The sequence below is a fragment of the Macaca fascicularis genome, chromosome 2 (genome assembly GCF_037993035.2).
Source record: "Macaca fascicularis isolate 582-1 chromosome 2, T2T-MFA8v1.1".
Lineage (NCBI taxonomy): Eukaryota > Metazoa > Chordata > Mammalia > Primates > Cercopithecidae > Macaca > Macaca fascicularis.
Genome location: NC_088376.1, coordinates 99096269 through 99118843, shown reverse-complemented (window position 1 = coordinate 99118843; position 22575 = coordinate 99096269). Strand labels below are relative to the sequence as shown.

General features: G+C 36.7%; 1 protein-coding gene across 50 annotated transcripts in view; it reads left to right on the top strand.

The window, feature by feature from the left end:
• The window catches only part of LRRFIP2 (LRR binding FLII interacting protein 2), a 128446-nt gene that overhangs the window by 91051 nt on the left and 14820 nt on the right, over positions 1–22575 (top strand). For 24 of the 50 annotated variants that reach the window (XM_074031659.1, XM_074031651.1, XM_015445643.3 and 21 more), the window contains 4 exons: positions 550–621; positions 6728–6898; positions 15402–15494; positions 17608–17700. In XM_074031659.1, coding sequence (XP_073887760.1) covers positions 550–621; positions 6728–6898; positions 15402–15494; positions 17608–17700 — 429 coding nt within the window. The remainder of the gene's footprint in view (positions 1–549; positions 622–6727; positions 6899–15401; positions 15495–17607; positions 17701–22575) is intronic. The other 26 variants (XM_074031669.1, XM_074031664.1, XM_074031667.1 and 23 more) reach the window with 3 other exon arrangements.

Here is a 22575-nt window from a genome sequence, read left to right as displayed (position 1 = left end):
AAACTTTTGCATGATTCATTAAAATTGGCTCCTTCTTATTAATTTACTGTATATTTTACTAGTCCTAGGTGAAGCATTATGTTAAAAATTTTAAGTGATTTATAAAATATTAAGTTGTATGATTTTAAATGTTATTTACTGTCTCTTATTTACTGTATATTTTACTAGTTCTAGGTGAAGCATTATGCTAAAAATTTTAAGTGATTTATAGAATATTAAAAGTTGTATGATTTTAAATATTATAATTTATATAGCTTTTTCCTCCATGTATAGCCCTGTCCCCGTTTGCTACGCTGTTATTAACAGAATTTAATGCCAAGAAAATACTTAACATTAGATTGATTACTCTAGACCTTCCCCCAATCCCACTATCCCCTGACCTATTTGCCCTTTTCAGTGGTTGGGAGTGGGAGTTATGTTTTTGTACTTTGATTTCTCTGCTTTTAGTCTGGAATATACAAAAGTGAGTCACATTTCTTCTGAATCCTTTGTGATTTAAGATATGTTTGTGCATGGTTTTATGCAATGGTTCATTCCTGTGTCCTGCAGGATATCTATGACCTTAAGGACCAGATACAGGATGTAGAAGGGAGATACATGCAGGGGCTTAAAGAACTAAAGGTATCAGGGCCCATTCTGCAGCCCAAGCATGCTCTGTATGCAGAAGTGTTGGCAGTGGTGGCTTTGCAAGTTCTGTTAACCAACTGCACATAGCTTTACTAACAGTGTTTGTCTTTCAAGCATGTGCTTAACCTGCAGCGCATAGGAATGGTGAACTTTCAATCTCTGCTTATGTTTAAATGTGTAGTAGAGTTTTTAAGTATTCAGCAGAAGATATCATTTACAGTTTTTTTTCTCTTTTTTATTTTTTCTTATAGAGACAGGGTCTCACTATGTTGCCCAGGCTGGTCTCGAACTCCTGGGCTCAAGCCGTCCTCCTGCCTTGGCCTCCCAAAGTGCTGGGATTACAGGCATGAGCTACCTCACCCAGCCTCTTTTACAATTTTAAAACCTTGTAAAGTACATGCATATCCCTTGTGTCTTAGCCATACAAAATTAAATTGGTCAAACACCTAAAAAAATACTAAGAATATTTTTATTGAGAATTGGACCTCAAAATTCTTCCACGCTAAATGAAAAAGTGTTGCATATTTCTGTTACCAAACTCAGTCAGTATTAAATGTGGGAGGAAGTAGCAACTGAGACACCATTATTATAAATATCCCCCCCTGGAGGAAGGAACATGAAGACATGAGGCCTATATTTTCTTTTGGCTTGGATTTTTTTTAAGCTATAGGTCAAAATTGATGACACAGATCTAGTGCCTTAAAGAATTTGGAGGTAAATGTAAATGGTCTTTATCTTTTCCCAGAAAGGATGACTAACATTTTTTAATGTAAATGTGTGAGGCAGACAGTTTGGTTGTAAATAGCATTGGTTATCATGCTCTTCTTTCCTCACATTTCATTCTGAAGTTCAAGCCTCGTGTTATGAAGAAACCAGAAGTTTATTTAAACACATGTATGTCCTGATTTGAAATCAAAATACACACTACAGGCCAGGCACGGTGGCTCACGCCTGTAATCCCAGCACTTTGGGAGGCCGAGGCAGGCGGATCACCTGAGGTCAGGAGTTTGAGACCAGCCTGGCCAACATGGCGAAACCCTGTCTGTACTAAAAATACAAAAAATTCACCAGGCATGGTGGCAGGCGCCTGTAATCCAAGCTACTTGGGAGGCTGAGGCAGGAGAATTGCTTGAACCTGGGAGGTGGAGGTTGCAGTGAGCTGAGATGGTGCCATTTCACTCCAGCCTGGGCAACAGAGCGAGACTCTGTCTCAAAACAAACAAAAAACAAAAAAGCAAAATACCCACTACACCTCTAAAAAAACAAAAAGCAAGACATTTAGAAAGATGACTCAGGATATATCCAAAGGACAAAGCATGGACTTCATGGGCAAGGATTTTGTCATCTTCCCTGGCATGATTTGGAGTAGCCTCACTATCAGCCAAACTCTTCATGCAAGTGATATGGTTCATGAGAAACAGAGTAAGACTCAGGACCCAAAAAGGTGAGAAGTCCAATGGGAAGTGCCCATGAGGGAAGCCTGCAAGTTGCTGATAGGGCAGCATGAGTTTGTCGGTAAATATCAGAAGAATTACAGAATTAGTTGATGTTCTCATTTAATCTTACTCCTTTAATCTTCAGGATTTAATCTCTCTTTTAAGGTTTTAGAGATACGACTTTTGGAAATATCTTGGATCAAACAAACGGTACATTAAATAAATATGCTTATATTAAAGTCACATGTGTAACAGTGTATCAGGAAAGCAGTCGTGTGATTCAGGGGCATTCTTACTGACATTTTATTTTATTTAAAACTTTTTTTCCTTTCATGTTAGATCTACCATTTATTGCATTCTTTGACGAATTCTTTGAGATTTGAACAGATGAGATCCCTTTTCCTAATTCATGCCAGAGTATAATTGAACTTGACTTCAGATTACATTTATCCTTGACACTTGAAGTGGAAAAAAAAACCATAAAAATAAAGAAAAGATTGTCTGATTGGTGACCAAGCATGGTGGGATGATGCATCCTATTGAAAAAGGATGTTGGCTCATTGCTTGTGACATTACTCTTAACTATGTTTGCCTTTGGGATGTTCTCTACCACTCTCCCCTCCACCCTTTTATCGGGAAAGTTTATTATTACTAATACAGCATTTGCCCATGCTGTACTAGTATATAGTGTACACTGTTACCCAGAAAATGCAGTAAAATATTAATTGTAAAATTTAACTGATCTATTTCTTAAAAGATTAATGATTTTGTAAGTCAAACGACTAAACCCATTAACCCATTTTAAAAACTATTAAAATGAATACCTTATTAAATTTAAGTACAGAGTTACAGCAATAAATAACAATAGTAAATCTATATCTAGTGACTGAAAACTTTCCAAGATGTATTGAAAAAAGGCAAACTGTAGAACAAAATGTAGAGTATATAATTTGTATTAAAAATATATATGAAGTCAAGGGTATATATTTTATACTATAAACAAATAGGAAATGGCCTGAAAGATAATCTACCAAACCAATAGCACTTGTGCCTCTGGAGGGAGCATTGTCAAGGAAGACTTTTGCTTTATTGATATTGATATTTTTTCTGCTATTAGCCTCTCAGATGGATGAGAATTATTTTAAAGTCTGCATTATAGTAAGATACATTTAGATATATTTAGAGCACTGTATAATTGACTTTGCTTATATTCTTTGTTTTGGTTAAATTTGTTTCTAATCATAGTTTAAATCTTACCTGACAACTTAATTCTGGTTTATGAAGCATTATTAAAAGTGTGTGTGGCCGGACACGATGACTTAGACCTAAAATCCAGTTTTGGAGGCCAAAGCGGGTGGATCACTTGAGCCCAGGAGTTTGAGATCAACCCGGGCAACATGGTGAAACCTTGTCTCTACAAAAAATTAGCCAGGTGTGGTAGCACATGCCTGTGGTCCCAGTTACTTGGGAGGCTGACATGGGAGAATCACCTGAGTCTGGGGAGGTTGAAGCTGCATAGCTGAGATTGTGCCACAGTAGTCCAGCCTGGGTGACAGAGTGAGACCCTGTCTCCAAAAAAAAAAAAAAAAAAAAAAAAAGTGTGTATGTTTGTATTTTTATTTAGATGTAATTCACATTCCATAAAAATTGACCCATTTAAAATATATAATTCAGTAGTTTTTAGCATACTCACAGAGTTGTGCAACTAGCACCACAACCCATCTTTAGAACATTTTCATCACCCAGAAAAGAAACCCCAATCACTAACTTTCTGTCTCTGTAGATTCGCCTATTCTGGAGATTTATTACAAATGGAGTCATACAATATGTAGTCTTTTGTGATTGGCTTTCATTTAGCATAATATATTCAATATTCACCCATGTCGTATTATCTGTCAGTCTTTTTTTAATGGCTAGATAGTATTCCACTGTATGGATTTGCTGCATTTTGTCAATCCATTTGTCAGTTAATAGGCATTTGGGTTGTTCATACTTTTCTGGCTATTTTGAATAATGCTGCTGTGAACATTTGTGTACAAGTGTTTGTGTAGACATATCTTTTCAATTCTCTTTGGTAGATTGCTAGGAATAGAATTGGTGGGTCTTATGGTAACACTATATTTAACATTTTGAGGAATTGTCAAACTGTTTTCCAAAGTAGCTGCACCATTTTATGTTCCTACCAGCAATGTATGGGAGATCTAGTTTCTCCACATCCTTACTAACACTTGGCTTCTGTGTTTTTGATTATAGATTATAGCCATCCTAGTGAATGTGAAGTGGTGTCTTATTTTGGTTTTCATGTGCATTTTCCTAATCACTAATGATGTTGAGCATGTTTTCCTGTGCTTATTTGCCATTTGCATATCCTCTTTGGAGAAATATCCAGGTCCTTGCCCATTTTTAAATTGATTTGTGTGTCTTTTATTGTTGAGTTGTAAGAGTTGTTTATATATTATTCTGCATGTACGTCCCTTATCAGATATAAGATTTATAAATATTTTCTCCCATTCTGTGGGTTATCTTTTTACTTTCTTGATCATATCATTTGCAGCATAAAAGTTTTACATTTGCACCAGGCGTGGTAGCTCACACCTGTAATACCAGCATTTTGGGAGGCTGAGGTGGGCAGATCATGAGTTCAGGAGTTTGAGACCAGTCTAGCCAACATAGTGAAACCCATCTCTACTAAAAAATACAAAAAATTAGCCGGGTGTGGTGGTGTGCGCCTGTAATTCCAGCTATGCAGGAGGCTGAGGCAGGAGAATTGTGTAAACCCAGGAGGTGGAGGTTGCAGTGAGCCGAGATCGTGCGATTGCACTCCAGCCAGGGCAACAGTGTGAGACTCCATCTCAAAAAAAAAAAAGAAAAAAAGTTTTATATTTGGGTGAAGTCTCTTTTTGGTTTATAATGCTTTTTGTTTGTTTGTTTGTTTTTGAGACAGGGTCTCACTCTGTTACCCAGGCTGGGGTGCAGTGGCACGATCTTGGCTCACTGCAACCTCTACCTCCTGGGTTCAAGTGATTCTCCTGCCTCAACCTCCCGAGTAGCTGAGATTACAGGCACCCACCACCATGCCCGGCTCATTTTTGTATTTTTAGTAGAGATAGGGTTTCACCATGTTGGTCAAGCTGGTCTTGAACTCCTGACCTCAAGTGATCTGCCTGCCTCAGCCTCCCAAAGTACCGGGATTACAGGCGTGAGGTACCACGCCTGGCTAGTTTATAGTGCTTTTGGTATATCTAAAAAACCATTGCCTATCCCAAGGTCATGAAGATTTATCCATATTTTCTTTGAAGCGCTTTATTGTTTTAGCTCTTACATTTAGATCTATGGCTCTTGGTGAGTTGATTTTTGTGTATGGTGTGAGGTAGGAGTCCAACTTCATTCTTTTGTTTGTGGGTATCCACTTGTCCCAATACCATTCATTCTTTTCCCATTGAGTTACATGGATCCCTTTGTCCAGATTAACTGATTGTAAATGTAAGTTCTGGGCTCTTAGTTCCATTTCATTGATAAACATTTGCACTAGTAGTTTTAAAATTTATTTCCATAAATGATTACTTTTCCTGTGTGAAACATTTTTTTTTTAGCTTTAAAAAAAGTCACTAGGCAGTAGTAATTACTGAAGTAGATACAGTTACACACAAAAAAAATGTGAGCTATTTTAGGCAGAAAATTTTGAGATATGTAACATTTCAGGCATTTTGTGGTACCTTTTCTTTTTTTTTACATCAAAACTGTGGCATTAGATCAAACTCTTTATTTTATTTTGTTTTATTTTATTGATTGATTGATAGAGATTTGATTGATAGAGATAGGGTCTCACTCTGTCACCCAGGCTGGAGTGCAGTGGCACGATCTCTGCTTACTGCAGCCCTGAACTCCTGGGCTCAATCAGTCTTCCCACCTAGCATCCCAAGTAGCTGGGGCTACAGGTGTGCACCACCCTGTCTGGCTAATTTTTGTATTTTTTTTTGTTGAGACAGGGTTTTGTCATGTGGCCCAGGCTTGTCTTGAGCTCCTGGGCTCAAGCAGTCTACCCACCTTGACCTCCCAAAGTGCTGGGATTACAGAGATGAGCCACTGTGCCTGGCCAAGCTCTTTTTTTAATATTAATTTTTATATTGCTTAAACATGACTGAAATTTGGATAATTGCTAGAAAAAAATATTTACCTTTACATTAGCGTTTTTATGCAGAACAGGAAAGTACTAAAAACAACTGTCTAGAAAGTGGCAAAATTCAAATGAGTATGAAGTTCACTTATGTAAAGAGAGGCTGTATTTTGTGGTATCACTGCATTCTGAACACCAGTCTGTTATTAAAATTATAAGAGTAAAATTTCTGAAAATATTGACGATTTTTCATTTTATGACTCTTACAGATATACGTTGTTTGCACTCCTTCTTTCAGAGGCTATATTGCTGCTTAATTTTGTTTTCTTGGGGAACAGCACATATTGTTCTTATAAAGGCATTATTGGCTTATTATTGTCTTCCTGTTTCACGTGCATGTTACTAAACAAGGAGTTCCCCAAACCGCTTGTATTTTATGAAAATGCATCTTTATGTGTTTGTGGCAGTGCTATAATTTCCTGTTATATTGCATATATTCAATTAACATATTTTAGATACCAGACTGATGACTTCAACTCTCATTTAGGAATCTTTGTCTGAAGTGGAAGAAAAATACAAGAAAGCCATGGTTTCCAATGCACAGTTAGACAATGAGAAGAACAATTTGATCTACCAAGTAGACACACTCAAGGATGTTATTGAAGAGCAGGAGGAACAGATGGCAGAATTTTATAGAGAAAATGAAGAAAAATCAAAGGTAATGCTTATCTTGTATAAAGTGATGGAAGTGATATATAAAGTGATGGAAGATTGCAGCATACTTACTTAGGAATGATGTTTCAGTCAAAACTGAATGGCCCAAGGAAATTGACAGAACACCATGAGATATCAGGCCCTGAAGTAATTTTTTTATTTAAAAAAAATATTTTCTTAAGGAAAAGCTTATGTCTTCTGTTAAGTTTCTGAAAATAGAATACAACTCAAGTTTTATCTTCATTTTCTGTCTCTTAATTGGGACTGTAATTACAGTGTGTTACTTATTTCTTCCGGTTACAAGTGACTGGAGCTCCCGCAAAGCTCCAAAGACTGTCAGTAAGATGATTCATTTTTTTTTCTATGAACTTCTGAACGGTTCAAGAGAATCCATTTTCTAAGTAATTGGATAGAAGTCTTTAATCAGTTATTTTAAATCAGCAACTTGAAGATGTGGGTCAGAAATTGAAAGATATTTTCTTTAGAGGTTAATAAGCTGTAATGTTATAATGTACAGATGGAGAATAAAATGCATTGTCCAAGGCCCAGATTTGCTCTTTGATAACTGCAGAAAACAAATTGGATTCTTTTAAAAGCATATGTTTTAGACTTTTTGAAGGGTTTATGTCAGTTCAAGCAGAGGTCAAATGGGTATTATTGCCAGAAATGGATTGCTACTACATTGCCAATATAAAACATTCAGAAAATAATTTAGGAAATGCATGTTGATAAATTGTTAGAAACAACAATCTGAATTTGTGCATAATAAAGTGAGAGAAGCTGTTTATATAACCTCGAAGAGGCCAGCATTATTACTGTAGTCTTTATAGGAATTTCTTTCCTTGAGGACTAGAAATGCCCATTCCAGCCTGTTTTGGTCACATTCAAAAAGTGTTAGGAAGTGTGCCAGGCGTTTGGAGGAGAGGGATGAATAGACCAGAGCACAGAGGATTTTTAGGGCAGTGATACTATTCTGTATCATAATGGTGGATACATGTTGTTATGATACATTTGTCCAAAAGTATAGAATGTACAATACCAAGAGTGAACCCTAATGTAAACTCTGGACTTTGGATGATAGTGATTTGTCAATGTTGGTTCAGTGATAGGACAAAATGTACCACTCTAGTGTGGGTTGTTTATAATAGGGTAGACTGTGCATGTGTGGGGACAGGGAGTATATGAAAACTCTCTGTACTTTAAACATAATTTTACTGTGAATCTAAAACTGCTCTAAAATTGTTTATTTAGGACTGGTATTTAGATGGTGAAAAAGAGGCTTCTAGTTGTTTTCATATTGGACTGACAGTGGCCCACTGAAGAGCATTATATATGTTAAATAGGTATATCTTTGATTCTTCTTGTATATCCAATAGGCCATTTTTGGAGATTTTGAGCCATCACGCTTTTCCTAGAGCCTCTGGACTCCTTTTTTTGCTGTCCCACATATTTTTTCTTATCTATTTTTGCCTCTTTGTTTGTAGCAGACTAGAGTAAAAATCTCATGCTCAGTATTTAATGGTCACTACTAAAATGAATTATCTTTCCATCATCTCAAATATCCTTCAGCATTTTTAAAAATGAAGAAAACCCTTATAATTAGCTATTTTAACCAACTTAGTGTTTCCCTCCATCATTTTAGAAGGCAATAGAGTTATTTTAGTATGCATAGAGTTTTTTTCTTAATCTTGTCCTTTTTTTCTTTTGGAGACAAGGTCTCACTCTGTAGCCCAGGCTGGAGTGGAGTGGCACAAGTATAGCTCACTGCAGCCTCTGTCTCCAGGCTCAAGTGATCCTCCCACCTCAGCCTCCTGAGTAGCTGGGACTACAGGCATGTACCACCACGCCTGGGCTAATTAAAAAAAAAATGTTTTTATAGAAACAGGGTTTCACCATGTTGCCTAGGCTGGTCTCGAACTCCTGGGCTCAAGCAATCCACCCACCTTAGCTTCCCACAGTTCTGGGATTACAGTTGTGAGCCACCGTATTGGGCCTTGTTGTACTTTTCAAACCTAAAATGTATTAAGTGTTTTTTTAATACCCTGGAAATTTGCTTCATGTAGTGTGATGCAGAAGACTTTGTGACAGTATCTCTCTCTAACATGTCTTTATCCCGAGCTCTCTCGTTCTAAACAACTATTGCTTTATACAGTAGAATGTTTATATTCAGAGATACACAAAGAGGTCAGGCACTCTGGTGTATTTCATTACAGAAGCAGGTAGTGAGAGTAGAGAAGGACCGTTCAATAATAATTATACAGTATTAATAAAATTTTTCAAAATGTCTTTAGTGTCTCCTCCTGGAATTACAATAACTATTTTGTTTTATATTTTAATTTAATTTAATTTTATTATTTTTACAGACAGGGTCTCGCTCTGCTCCCCAGGCTGGAGTGCAGTGGCACAATCGTAGCCCACTGTAACTTTGATCTCCTGTGCTCAAGTAATCCTGAGTAGCTAGAACTGTAAGCACATGCCACCATGCCTGGCTGTTTTTTAAAAATCTTTTTGTGGAGATGGGGCCTTGCTACATTGCCCAATCCTCCTTCTTTGACCTCCCAAATTGTTGGGATTACAGGCATGAGCCACTGCGCCCGGCCCATTGTTTCTCTTTTAAAGCATAATCAAAAGACCATTTCACACCTGTAAAATTAACAGTAATTCATATTACATATCCGATCAATGTTAAAATTTCAGCAGTTTCAAAATGTCATAAATGATTTTTCTTTTTTACACTTAAAAAAATCAGGATCCAGGTACGTTTCACACCTTGGAATTAGCTGATAAATCTTTTAAGTCTCTTTTCATGTATAGGTCCTCTTTCATGTTTTTTCTCCTTATAATAAATATGTTGAAAATATAAAATATTAAGAAACTGGGTTGCTTAATATTTCCCAGTCTTACAGGTTTTTCCATTTTCATACCCTTAGTGTCTTTACCATGTTCCCCTTTCCTCTGTATTCTCTGTAAGTAGGTAGTTAGGCATAGAGGCTTAATCAAATATAACTTAGGTTTTTTGGAAAACCCGCTTCATAGATGGTGCATTTGTCTTCCTTCAGGAGGCCCAGATGTGTGGCTGGCTGTTAATGCTGTAGATACATGCTTAGATCCTTCAGTTGGCTAGGGACTGCAAAATGGGATGTTGTGATTTTGTCATTACCAATTTATTTTATTTTATTTTATTTTTTATTATTTTATATTTTATATTATTATTATTATTATTTTGTTTTGTTTTGTTATTTATTTATTTTATTTTATTTTTTTAGACAGAGTTTCGCTCTTGTTGCCCAGGCTGGAGTGTAATGGCGCAATCTCAGCTCACTGCAACCTCCGCCTCCCTGGGTTCAAGCGATTATCCTGCCTCAGCCTTCTGAGTAGCTAGGACTACCGGCATGGACTACCACGCCTGGCTAATTTTGTATTTTTAGTAGAGATAGGGATTCACTATGTTGGTCAGGCTAGTCCCGAACTCCTGACCTCAGGTGATCCACCCACCTTGGCCTCCCAAAGTGCTGGGATTATAGGCGTGAGCCACTGTGCCCATCCTATTTAATGTTATTTTTAAGCAACTTTATTGAGATATAATTCGAATAACATACAAATCATCCATTTAAAATGTACAATTCAGTGGTTTTTAGTATATTCACATATATGTGTAACCTTCATCACAGTTACTTTTTAGTATCATCCTCCTTTCCCCCAAACCCCTCAGTTGTAAGTAACCACTAATCTACTTTCTATCTATAGAGTTCCCTATTCTAGACTCATATGAAAGGAATCATATAATACATGGTCTTTTGTGACTGGCTTCTTTTACTTAGCATGATGTTGTACCATGTATCGGTACTTAATTCCTTTTTATAGCCTATTAATATTCCATTTTTTGGGTATGCTACATTTTCTTTATCCATTTGTGCATTGATTGACATTTGGGTTGTTTATACTTTTTCCTGTTAAGAATAATGCTGCCATAAACATTTGTGTACAGGTTGTTTTTGGACATAAGTTTTCTTTTTCTTTTTTATTTTAAGAGATAGGGCCTTTTAAGAGATGTTGCCCAGGCTGGTAACTCCTGGCCTCAAGCAATCTTCCTGCCTCTGCCTCCCAAAGTGTTGGAATTACAGGCATGAGCCATTGCTCATGGTCTGGACATATGCTTTCCTTTTTCTTAAGTATATACTTGGGAGTGGAATTGCTGATTCATACGATAAATCTGTGTTTAACCATTTGAACAGTGCCAGACTGTTTTCCGAAGTGGCTGCACCATTTTCTATTCTCACACCAGCAATGTATGCAGGTTTTGATTTTCCCACATCCTCACCAACACTTGTTATCTGTCCTTTTTATTCTAGCCATCCTAATAGGTGTGGTTTGATTTGCATCTCCCTGGTGACTAATGATTTTGAACATATTTTCATGGGTTTATTGGCTATTTGTATATCTTCCTTGGCAAAATGTCTATTCAGATCCTTTGTCCATTTTAAAGTTGGATTTTGCCTTATTATTATTGACTTGTAAGGTTGTTTATATATTCTAGATATAAGAATTTTATCAGATATATTATTTGCAAATATTTTCTCCCTTTATGAGTTTTCAAAAAAAAGGAATTGGTTGTCTTCTGACAGTGACCAATTACTTTTCTCTTGACATATCAATATGAAGTCATAAATTCAAGCATTTGATGTCTTCAGTTGCATTGCAACTTTCATTCTTTTTGATGATAAAATTGTCCCATCTTTGGCTAATGTGAACCTCTTGAGGTTGATTCCCAAGTACTTCTGGTGAGTCTAATTGTTTTGGATAGCTTCTTTGCTTTTTGGCAGAATATGTTCCAGTCTTATCTTGTACATTTTCTGCCACAGACCTGGAATCAGCCATTTGTCCAAGGAGCCCTAGTTCTGTTTTAGTATGAGTGCTAGAGATGCTCATTGCCACCAAGTAGGTGACTGTTTATGGGTCTTTTCAGTGGATACATTTGGGAAATATGTGTGTGAAGTTTTTTATTTGTTTTTAACGACAAAATATATTATGAGTTCATGCTGATAGTTCCAGTTCATATGCAGGACTCTAGGGTTTTTATTTAACCTCTTCTGTCTTTCATCTGTATCTTTTTTTGTTTCCCCTACACTTCTCAAAGTTTCTAGGGATGATAGTAATTATGTTACGTTCTGTTCTCTTTGCTTTATCCCAAGTTGCCTAGAATAGCAATACCAACATTAACACCAACAATTTAATTACTGAAAATAGTTAAAAGATTTTTATTTTGTTTGTTTTGCTTGGCTGTTATTTTTGCCACTAGTCAGTGTATAGCCGAACTGTTGTTTTTAGAAGTTACTTGAAATAGTTTCTTTCTGTGCTACAAACTGGATGTATAGTTAGGTTCACTGCATTTTATTTTCAGTATTTAGGAATTACTTTTAAAATTATTTTTATTTAAAAAATTTTAATTGTCATCACCAAACACCATAAATTTATTATCTTAACTGTTTTAAAGTGTAGAGTTCAGTAGTGTGAAGCATATTCACATTATTGTAGATCAGATCTCCAGAAATTTTTCATCTTTCAAAACTAAAACTCTATACCCATTAAACAATTCCCCATTTCTCCCTGCCACCAGCCCTGGGCAACTACCATCCTACTTTCTGTCTCTCTGAATTTGGCTACTCTATGTACCAAACTCATAAGTAGAATCATATAATAATTTATCTTTTCATGACTGGTTTACTTCATTTAGCATAATGTCCTAAGCCTCATCCATTTTGTAGCATGTGACAAGAGTTTCTTTTTTCAAGCTGAATAATCCACTGTATATATACCACATTTTGTTTATCCATTCATATATCAATGGCCACTTGAATTGTTTCCGCTAGGAATTGCTTTCTAAATTTAATTTTGTTTCACAATTTTGTAACTATCTAGAATAGTTACATAGATCTTGAGTCAAGTTAACAAAGAAAATATATTTGAAGAAGTCAATCTTCTATCTCTGTCTCTTTATCTCTATTTTCTCCTTCCTTTAAGGAATTTTAAAATTTAATGGTTTATCTTTCCATTTTTTAAATCCAAGAAGATAAATTAGGTAGCCATTTTTAATCTAAAAAGATATATATATATAATCATTCAAAATATATGTACAAATATATGTATTTCTCACTCTCCTTAGAAAATGGTAGCATACAGTTAATATAAATGCTGTTCTGCATCTAGATTTTATCGCCTTATGAATGTCACATAGAGATATCTTGCTCATTCTTTTTCACCACTGCATAATTATTCTGCAGTATGGATGTACCATGCTTTATTCCAACAGTTCCCTATATTAATAGACATTCAAGTTTGTCACGTTTTGCTGTTAAAAATAGTCCTGTAGAAATGACATACTGCATAGGTCTTTTTGTATTTTGCCAATGTATCTATGATGAAGAGTGAGATTGCTGGGTCAAAAGGTATGTAGTTTTGTAGATACTGTCGTGGTCTCCTTTGTAAGCATTATACCATTTGCATTCTCACCAAAATGTATGAGGGCCTGTTTCTTTCCCCATAGTTCTGTCCTGGAATATGTTGTCAAGTTTTTGAACTTTTATTAGTGTTTTGGTGAGACAAATAGTTTGTTTCCATTTCTCTTAGTATGCGTATCTTTTCATATTCAGAGCTATTTCTATTTCTTTTTCTATAAACTGTCCATTTCCGTAGCTTGTTATTCTATGCAGTTAGTGCTTTTTTTCTTTCTAGTTTTTTCTTTTTAAGACGGAGTTTTGCTCTTGTTGCCCAGGCTGGAGTACAATGGCGCAATCTTGGCTCACTGCAATCTCCGCCTCCTGGGTTCAAGTGATTCTCCTGCCTCAGCCTCCTGAGTAGCTGGGATTACAGGCGTGCACCACCACGCCCAGCTAATTTTGTATTTTTAGTAGAGACGGGGTTTCTCCATGTTGGTGAGGCTGGTCTCGAACTCTCGACCTCAGGTGATCCGCCCACCTCGGCCTCCCAAAGTGCTGGGATTAGAGGCATGAGCCGCCGCGCCTGGCCTATTTTTAGAGATTCTCTGCCATTCAAAGGTTTTGTTTATTTATGTATTTATTTTTTGGAGACAGAGTCTCACTCCGTCATCAGGCTGGAGTGCAATGGCACCATCATGGCACACTATAGCCTTGACCTCCCTAGGCTCAGGTGGTCCTCCCACCTCAGCCTCTAGAATACCTGAGACTATAGGCACACGCCACCAACCCTGGCTAATTTTTGAATTTTTTTTTATAGAGATGGAGTTTTGCCATGTTGCCCAGGCTGGTCTTGAATTCTTGGGCTCAAGGGATCCACTTGTTTCAGCTTCCCGGAGTGCTGGGATTACAGGCATGAGCCACCATGCCCAGCCTAAAATTTTGATTTTTATATAGTCTAATTTATTGTACCTTTACCTCATTGCTTGTGGAGTTTTGAGTCATTTTTTCAGTAAAGATTGCCCCATTCCTTGGTTACTTATCTTTTCTTTTATTCCTGTACAGTTTGTTCTCCCTTCCCTTCCCTCTTCCCCCATTCACTCCCTGGCTTTCTTTCCTTATGTAAACCTCTTGATTGATTTGGAATTTGTCCTGGTATGTGGTATGGGGTATAGTTCCAATTTTATCTTTTTCCAAATGAATATCCAGTTATCCCACCATTGCTAATTTAAAAGTCTTTCCTTCTCATTGATTTGAGATGCTCTTATTTTTGTGGTTTTTAAATATATTTGTATATGTAAATGAGTGTTTTCCTGAATTTTCTATTCTGCTCCCTTGGTCTATATTCATGTACCATAACAACATTGTTTTAATTATAGAAACTTTATAATATGTTTTAATACCTAGTAGGGCCGGCTTTCTTCTTTTTCAGTATGTATTTTTCTGGCTACTTTTTCTTGTGTTTTTCTTTCAAATCAACTTGCCTTGCTCTGATGAGAAAAGAAAAACCTGATGGTATTTTTCTTTGTACTGCATTAAATGTATAGATTAGGGAGAACTGGCATTTTTATAATGTTGTGAGACTTTTAATCCAAGAAGACGGTATGCCTTTCCATTTATTCAATCCTACTTCTTTGTCTTTTGGGAATGTTTTATATAATTTTCCTCATATAGGTTTTGGATATATTTTATAAGTTTACATGTATGTATTTTATTTAATGTTGATTTTATTTTGATATTGTATTTATTATTCCTTCTTTGAATTTTATTTGTATATGAATGTCATTGAATTGTATGTGTTCATTTTATAACCTATTACTTGACTAAATTATCTTTTGTTTTTAATAATTTTGCCATTGATTAGTTCAAGTTTTCCAGATAAATAATTATACAAGATGAAATTTTAAATTTTTCTTAACCTTTCTATAGAAGACACAGTTTTTCTAAGTTACTATGAATCAGGAGTTTGGACATGTTTCTGGAGGTCATTCTTAACCTCTGTGTTGTATTGTATATGTTCAAATTTCTTGTGTGCCATGACCTGTGTAAATGATATTATTTGTTTAATAACAGGAGTTAGAAAGGCAGAAACATATGTGTAGTGTGCTGCAGCATAAGATGGAAGAACTTAAAGAAGGCCTTCGGCAAAGAGATGAGCTTATTGAGGTACGTACATGAACTGTGGGAATACTTAATTTTGAAAAAAATGAGTTGAACGGGATGAAGATGTGTGTGTTGGGAGGGAAGGAAAGTTAAGATGCATCAGAGTTTACTTGTCTCTTTATATTTGACTGTACGCTAAAAGTTTTCAGACATAAACCAGATCATGCTTAAAAATTAATACTATAAATCCTATAAACATTACCCCACTTTGGTAGCAGAAATTTTTGTGTCTTTTATTGCTAAATACAGTTTCCTAAAGATATCTTAGGAAATGGGCAAAAGGAAAAATTATAGAATAACATTATTCTTTGGAATTAGTGAATGCCATCTTTTGCGACATGATTCTCGGGGAATAAGTTTGATTTTCACTCAGGTAAATACATTTCTCAGGTGGCTAAATGAAAAAGAAGAAATGTCAAGATACTTTCTATACAAAAAGGTAAAGAATAGCTAGTCTGAAGGTTCAGGTTTCTGCAAGCGAAGGGACTCTGCCACATTGTTGGCAACATCTTAGGAATGGAATGAAGCATAGTCTACCAAGAACTCTTTGAAAACATTAGTCATCCTTGCAGGCCTACTACATTGCATCCATCTTTTTTCTTTAAATGTGGTTTTCCCTCTTGAGACGATGTTTTTAGATAAATATAGAAATAAGTTTGAAGGGGGATCCTGCCCACTATCTAGGTGTGGCTATCAAAGGCATCTAATGTTAAGTTAGTGTTGACATGCCAGAGATGTCAGGAAGCATAGATGTTAATGATCCCAGGAGAGAGATCTCACGTACCACACTTGTCCACATTCCTGGCTACTCAGACCTTAGCCCCTCTTTTTCTCTCCCTCTTTCCCCTCAGACCTACCTCTTAATATCTCTCTCTACAAATGATTTTTAAAAACCATTTAATAGAGAAAAAGAAATGACTTTTTAAATTTGAAGACTGGTGTTAATTTTTGTCATTATTAAGAATAATTGAACATACCCAGAATTTGTGGATTTCAAGTGCAGATACAGATAACCTTGTGGATCTATCAGATTACATATGAGGTTAATTTTCTTAGTTTTTCTCCATATAAGGTAGGAAGCATATTTTCCAGAATCTGTATCCTGCTGGTATTTTAAAATACTGTGAAATTCTTTCCTTTTTTGTTCTTTTATCTTTCTGTGCCAAAATGCCAACCACATAAAATAATAAACCTGCTTTGGGGGCTGCTTCTCAAATTCAATAGCTTAAGTTAGGATTGGTGAAGTTCTAGTTTTTCATTGTAATGGCATTTAAGAAGAATATAATGCTTGATTTCTATAGTTTGTCACTGACTTCTTTAAAAGCTTAGGGTGCTAGGTATACAAACTTTGAAAACTATAGTTTTAGATGTTTTTTACATCTAGAATGAACATCTTTTAGATGTCAGTATCTATGGTTATGCTGAAAATCTTTAAATATTACAAATAATGTTTTTTGGTCTTTGGAATTGAAAATTCCATGGTAAGGTACCTAATGTATGAGTAGGGGAAGGAAGAGATAATAATTTACCAATAATGCATAAGAAGAAAACCAGTTAAGCACCATTGACAATTAAAAAGGTCATTTAAGGATTGTTAAATGCTAAGTTTAAATGTTTCAAAATAATATAAATAATTTTAAAATAATACAAAATTCATGGTGTTCTTGCTGTCATAGATTCTGCTAACAGAAATTCAAAATGATCAGTTCTGCTTAAAAAATAAAATTCAAAACTGCTTGTTCTCTGAGATAAAAGATCATTTGTTCATAAGCAAATCTAAATTTCCCTCTCTAGGAATGTAAGTTCTTGCAGTTATCAAAGAAAGAATATACATACGGAGCTGTATGTACACAGAAATTCTAGCTGGCTTGCTGCCACATAGCTGTGGTTAGAACAGTATTCCTGGTTCCTTTGCTTACTTTTGTAGGGACAAGCCAGTGAGAATCTTGTGGCCAAGACTTTTCTTTTGGCAAACCAATTTTGCTTTTCCTGTTCATCACAGACTTTCCCTTTTGGTTAAGTTTCTTTATCGGCTTTATTTTTGTTTCCTCCCTCAAACCTCCTCTCCCTTTTCTTTCTGCTCTTTTATTACTTCTCTTCCCCTCTTCCTCTGCAGGAGAAGCAGCGCATGCAGCAGAAAATAGACACCATGACAAAAGAGGTGTTTGACCTCCAGGAGACACTTCTTTGGAAAGATAAAAAAATTGGGGTATGAGATGAAATTGGGCTTTGGTTAGAAGCTCATTGATGAGGACTACAATAGAATTTAACCTAGAGATTGAAAAAACCTGTCCTTTTGATTATTCTTGAGCATTTACACAGTATGAAAAATGAGTAAGTAGAAGATAGAAAGAGACTTCCATAGGAAAACCTGATGTCGTGCCTGGAAAGAACTCTTCTTTTCAGCCAACAAGTTTCTCTGTATTCCCTTAGGATTCTTTTTTTTTTTTTTTGAGATGGAGTCTCATTTTGTTGCCCAAGCTGGAGTGCAGTGGCATGATCTCGGCTCACTACAACCTCTGCCTCCTGGGTTCAAGTGATTCTCCTGCCTCAGCCTCCCTAGTAGCTGGGATTACAGGCACACACCACCATGCCCAGCTGATTTTTTGTATTTTTATGAGAGATGTGGTTTCACCGTGTTAGCCAGGCTGGTCTCTAACTCCTGACCTCAGGTAATCCACACACCTTGGCCTCCCAAAGTGCTAGGATTACAGGTGTGAGCCACCACAACTGGCCTCCCTTGGGATTCTTACCCAGAAACAGCCACAGGCATTCGATTCAAACTCTGTGGTTAACTCGATATCCTTACATTACAGGAATTTGGATAAGAAGAGAGTAGTGGTGGGGAGAAAGTTATTAGCATCCTATAAATCCTTGGTGAATAAAATAGAGATTAAAATCAATTCAATTACAGAAACAGATAGGAAAGTAAGACTTACTAGGGTGGCTGTCTCTAACTATAACCACAGAACTCCCCCAAGTAGGGCCCAGATAAATGAAATGTCTTCATTGCTATTTTGCTAAGCTCTGCAGGTGGATTCCATGTACACCAAAAACTGGAGAAAATTCCCTCCAGTTCATTTCATGTGGCCTTTGATTGGCAGTCCCATCACCTGGCTGAGCTCTCTGTTCTGCAGTAGGGGAACCACTTAGCCATAGTTGCCAGAGGCTTACCTTGTCAGGGAAGGGCAGAGGAAATAGAACATGTAAGAAAAGTCTTGTTCTGCTTAAGGTTAGAGGGGATAGGGAATAGTTGTTAAAGATCCCTGAGACCATCTCTGAGAGACAGGCCTGGATATGAAACCCTCTGGATCATACCCTCAGAACGTTGTTAGGAACATTCTGAAGCCCAGCCGGTGGTCAGCAGGATCCAGTCTTTTTCATCACTTCAAGGACCTCTCTCATTAATATATACATGGGAAGATTACATTACCTCTTAAGAGTTTGTAGGCTCATGCCTGTAATCCTAGCACTTTGGGAGGCCAAGGCTCGAGGATCGCTTGAGGCCAGAGGATTGCTTGAGGTCAGGAGCTTGAGACCAGCTTGAGCAACATAGTGAGACCCACCCTGTCTCTCCAAAAGAATTTTAAAATTTGCAGAGCATGCACCTGCCCCAACTACTTAGGAGGCTGAGGTGGGAGGATCACTGGAGCCCACAAGATGGAGGCTGCAGTGAACTATGATCGTGCCACTGCACTCCAGCCTAAGCAATAGAGTGATACCCTTTCTTTAAAAAAAAAGTTTGTAGACCAAAAATTTAAAGAACAAAAGCTACTTTATAGATAATTATCTGACATTCAAGTTGCTGATTATTAAAAATTCCATCTAAACCTAGAAAAGCCTTCTGGGGGATAAATCAATATATGTTTCAAAACATCTGTTAGGTGTTTTGAAATTACGATTTTAAAATTGAAATTTGAAGTTGGAAAGTGAAATTTAATTGTTGAACCATTGATTTGATTTAAATTTTTGCTTGGGAGATACAACATAAGATGTAAAAAAACATGTGGGACAAAGTAGGTCATTTTAAAATTTTAGTTAAAATCTGGTCACTATCTAGAATGGGCTTCTTTTAGGACTTTACATAATTTTCTTTAACACAGATCTGTAGGCCCAGGATTTCTAGCTTGTATGAGTGCCTTAGTATTTTCAAATGATAATCTTGGACCAGCCATAGAAACCCCTCAGATGTCTCAGTTTAAAATATAAATTATTTGGCTTTTATTTGGAGAATATTTTATTTTATTTTAGTATCCCTTTTTTGAGATGGAATCTTTCTCTGTCCCCCAGGCTGGAGTATAGTGGTGCAATCTCAGCTCACTGCAACCTCCTGGGTTCAAGCAGTTCTGCCTCAGCCTCCTGAGTAGCTGGTACTACAGGTGTGCACTACCACGCCCGGCTAATTTTTGTATTTTTAGTAGAGATGGGGTTTCACCATGTTGACCAGACTGGTCTGGAACTCCTGACCTCAAGTGATCGGCCCATCTCGGCCTTCCAAAGTGGTGGTATTACAGGCATGAGCCACTGTGCCCGGCCAGAATTTTAGAATTACATGCAGTCGTATGAAATTAAACAGGGCTGGGCATGGTAGCTCATGCCTTTAATCCCAGCACTTTGGGAGGCCAAAGAGGGTGGATCCCTTGAGGTCAAGAGTTCGAGACAAGCCTGACCAACATGGTGAAACCCTGTCTCTACTAAAAATACAAAAATTAGCTAGGCATGGTGGCACACACCTGTAATCCCAGCTACTTGGGAGGCTGAGGCATAAGAATCACTTGAACCCGAGAGGCAGAGGTTGCAGAGAGCTGAGATTGTGTCACTGCACTCCAGCCTAGGCAACAGACCAAAACCCTGTCTCAAAAAAAAAAAAAAAAAAAAAAAAAAGAAGAAGAAGAAAAGAGAAGAAATTTAACAGAGAGATCCTGTATATTCTTTGCTCAATCTTCCCCAAATGTAACATCTTACAGAACTATAGTACAAGATCACAACCAGGGTATTGACCTTGATACAGTGAAGATACAGAACATTTCTATCACTATAAGGGATTTCTCCTCCTCTTGCCTTTTTATAGTCATAGCCTTTATCTCCCCTTCCCCTCCCAAACCCTGAGAACCACTAATCTTTTCTTCATTTGTGTAGTTTTGCTATTTTAAGAATGTTATAAAAATGGAATTATATAGTATATATTAACCTTTTGGAATTACCCTTTTTCAGTCTGTATAAGTCCCTCAAGATTAGTCCAAATTGTTGAATCACTAGTAGACTCTTTTTTTTTTAATTTGAAAAATTGTGCTAAAATACAAATAACATAAAATTTACCATTTTAACTATTTTTAAGTGTACAGTTCAGTGGCATTTAGTACATTCATGTTGTTGTGCTACTGTCACCACCATCAGAACTTTTTTATCTTCCACAGCTGAAATCTGTACCCATTAAACAACTCCCCATTCAGTCCCTTCTCCCAAACCCCTGGCAACCACCATTCCACCTTCTGTCTCTGTGAATTTGACTACTCTAGGTACTTCATATAAGTGGAATCATACAGTATCTGATTTATTTCACTTGGCATAATGCCCTCAAGGCTCATGTTGCAGCATATGTCAGAATGTCCATCCCTTTTAAGGCTGAATCATATTCCATTGTATGTATATGCCACATTCTTCTGTTGATATATCGACACATCTACCTTTTGGCCATTGTGAATAATGCTGCTGTGAACATGGGTATTCAAATAACTCTTCAAGACTCTGCCTTCAGTTGTTTTCGGTATGTACCCAGAAGTAGAATTGCTGGATCTTATAGTAATTCTGTGTTTAATTTTTTTGAGTAACAGCTATACTGTGTTCTGTAGCAGGTGTCCCATTTTACATTCCCACCACTAGTGAACAAGGGTTCCAATTTCTCCATGTCCTTGCCAATATTTGTTATCATAATACAGGGGCAGTGGTCCTCCCTTGACTTTTAAAAGACACATTTTCAGTATGGACAGTAACTACTTGTCTCTAGCTTCATTTTTAAGATTTACATTTAGTAACTTAATGAAGAAATATGTCCATTATTCCCAGGTTAAAGTTCAGTTCATTAGTGGTCTTGCCTCTAGCTCCACTGCGGTTCTAAACACCAGGAGCCCATGTATACAATAGGCGTATACAAAGAACTTGCATATCTCTATAGCCCAGCGTAAACTCACTTCCATTCTGACCAAAGATATTTGTTCCCCAGTACAATTATGTGGAGAATTAACCCTTTGCCCAAAAGTTCAGCCCATTATACACATCTTTTTGGCTTCTGGATGGTAGGATTTGAGGTTAGGTCAGGGATAAAGAATTATTTTGAACTCTACAAGCATGTACTTTTTACCCTAAAAAAAAATCTACTCTAGGAGCTATTGTTGTACACAAACGCAAGGGTAGTGGTTATATGGTCAGGTAATATGGAGGATTTTAGATCCAGCGTGAATACATTTGATCCAATGATAAGGTATTTTAGTAGTCTTCAAACTTTGTGGTGAAATGGGTGAATTTACAGGATGTATTTTATTTTCCCATCTATAATTATGGGAAGAGGAAATTAAAAAGTCCGAAGGTAAAAATAAAACCCAGTGCAATAAGATGTGGAAGAGGAGCAGATGTCATGTATATCATTTGCTAGAATTCCTAGTTTCAAATTGGCCTGTTCCTCAGAGGTCTTTTATATTCAGTGGTGTTGTTTATATAGAGCATGTGTGACAGTGATCATTTACCCACTTATATGTGGTGATACATGACATAACTATGCATGCAGATACCAGTAACCAAAAATACCTAACCCATAAAGACTAAAGTGACACTCAACATATGGGAAAGTATTGTTGTGCTTTGTTTTCCCAATGTTTCATTTATTACTAATGATTAATGTAATGGAGTGTTAATACTAGCTGGATGGTGCTGAACCCACATTGTTAATTCACAGGCAGACTTGAGACACATCATATAGTATGACTGTAAATTGTTGAAAAGAAGTCAGATATTGACATGGCAGTTTGGATAAGTAAAGAGTAGGATTTGCCCTATGGGCGCCTTTCCTAGCATCATCTGGGCTAAC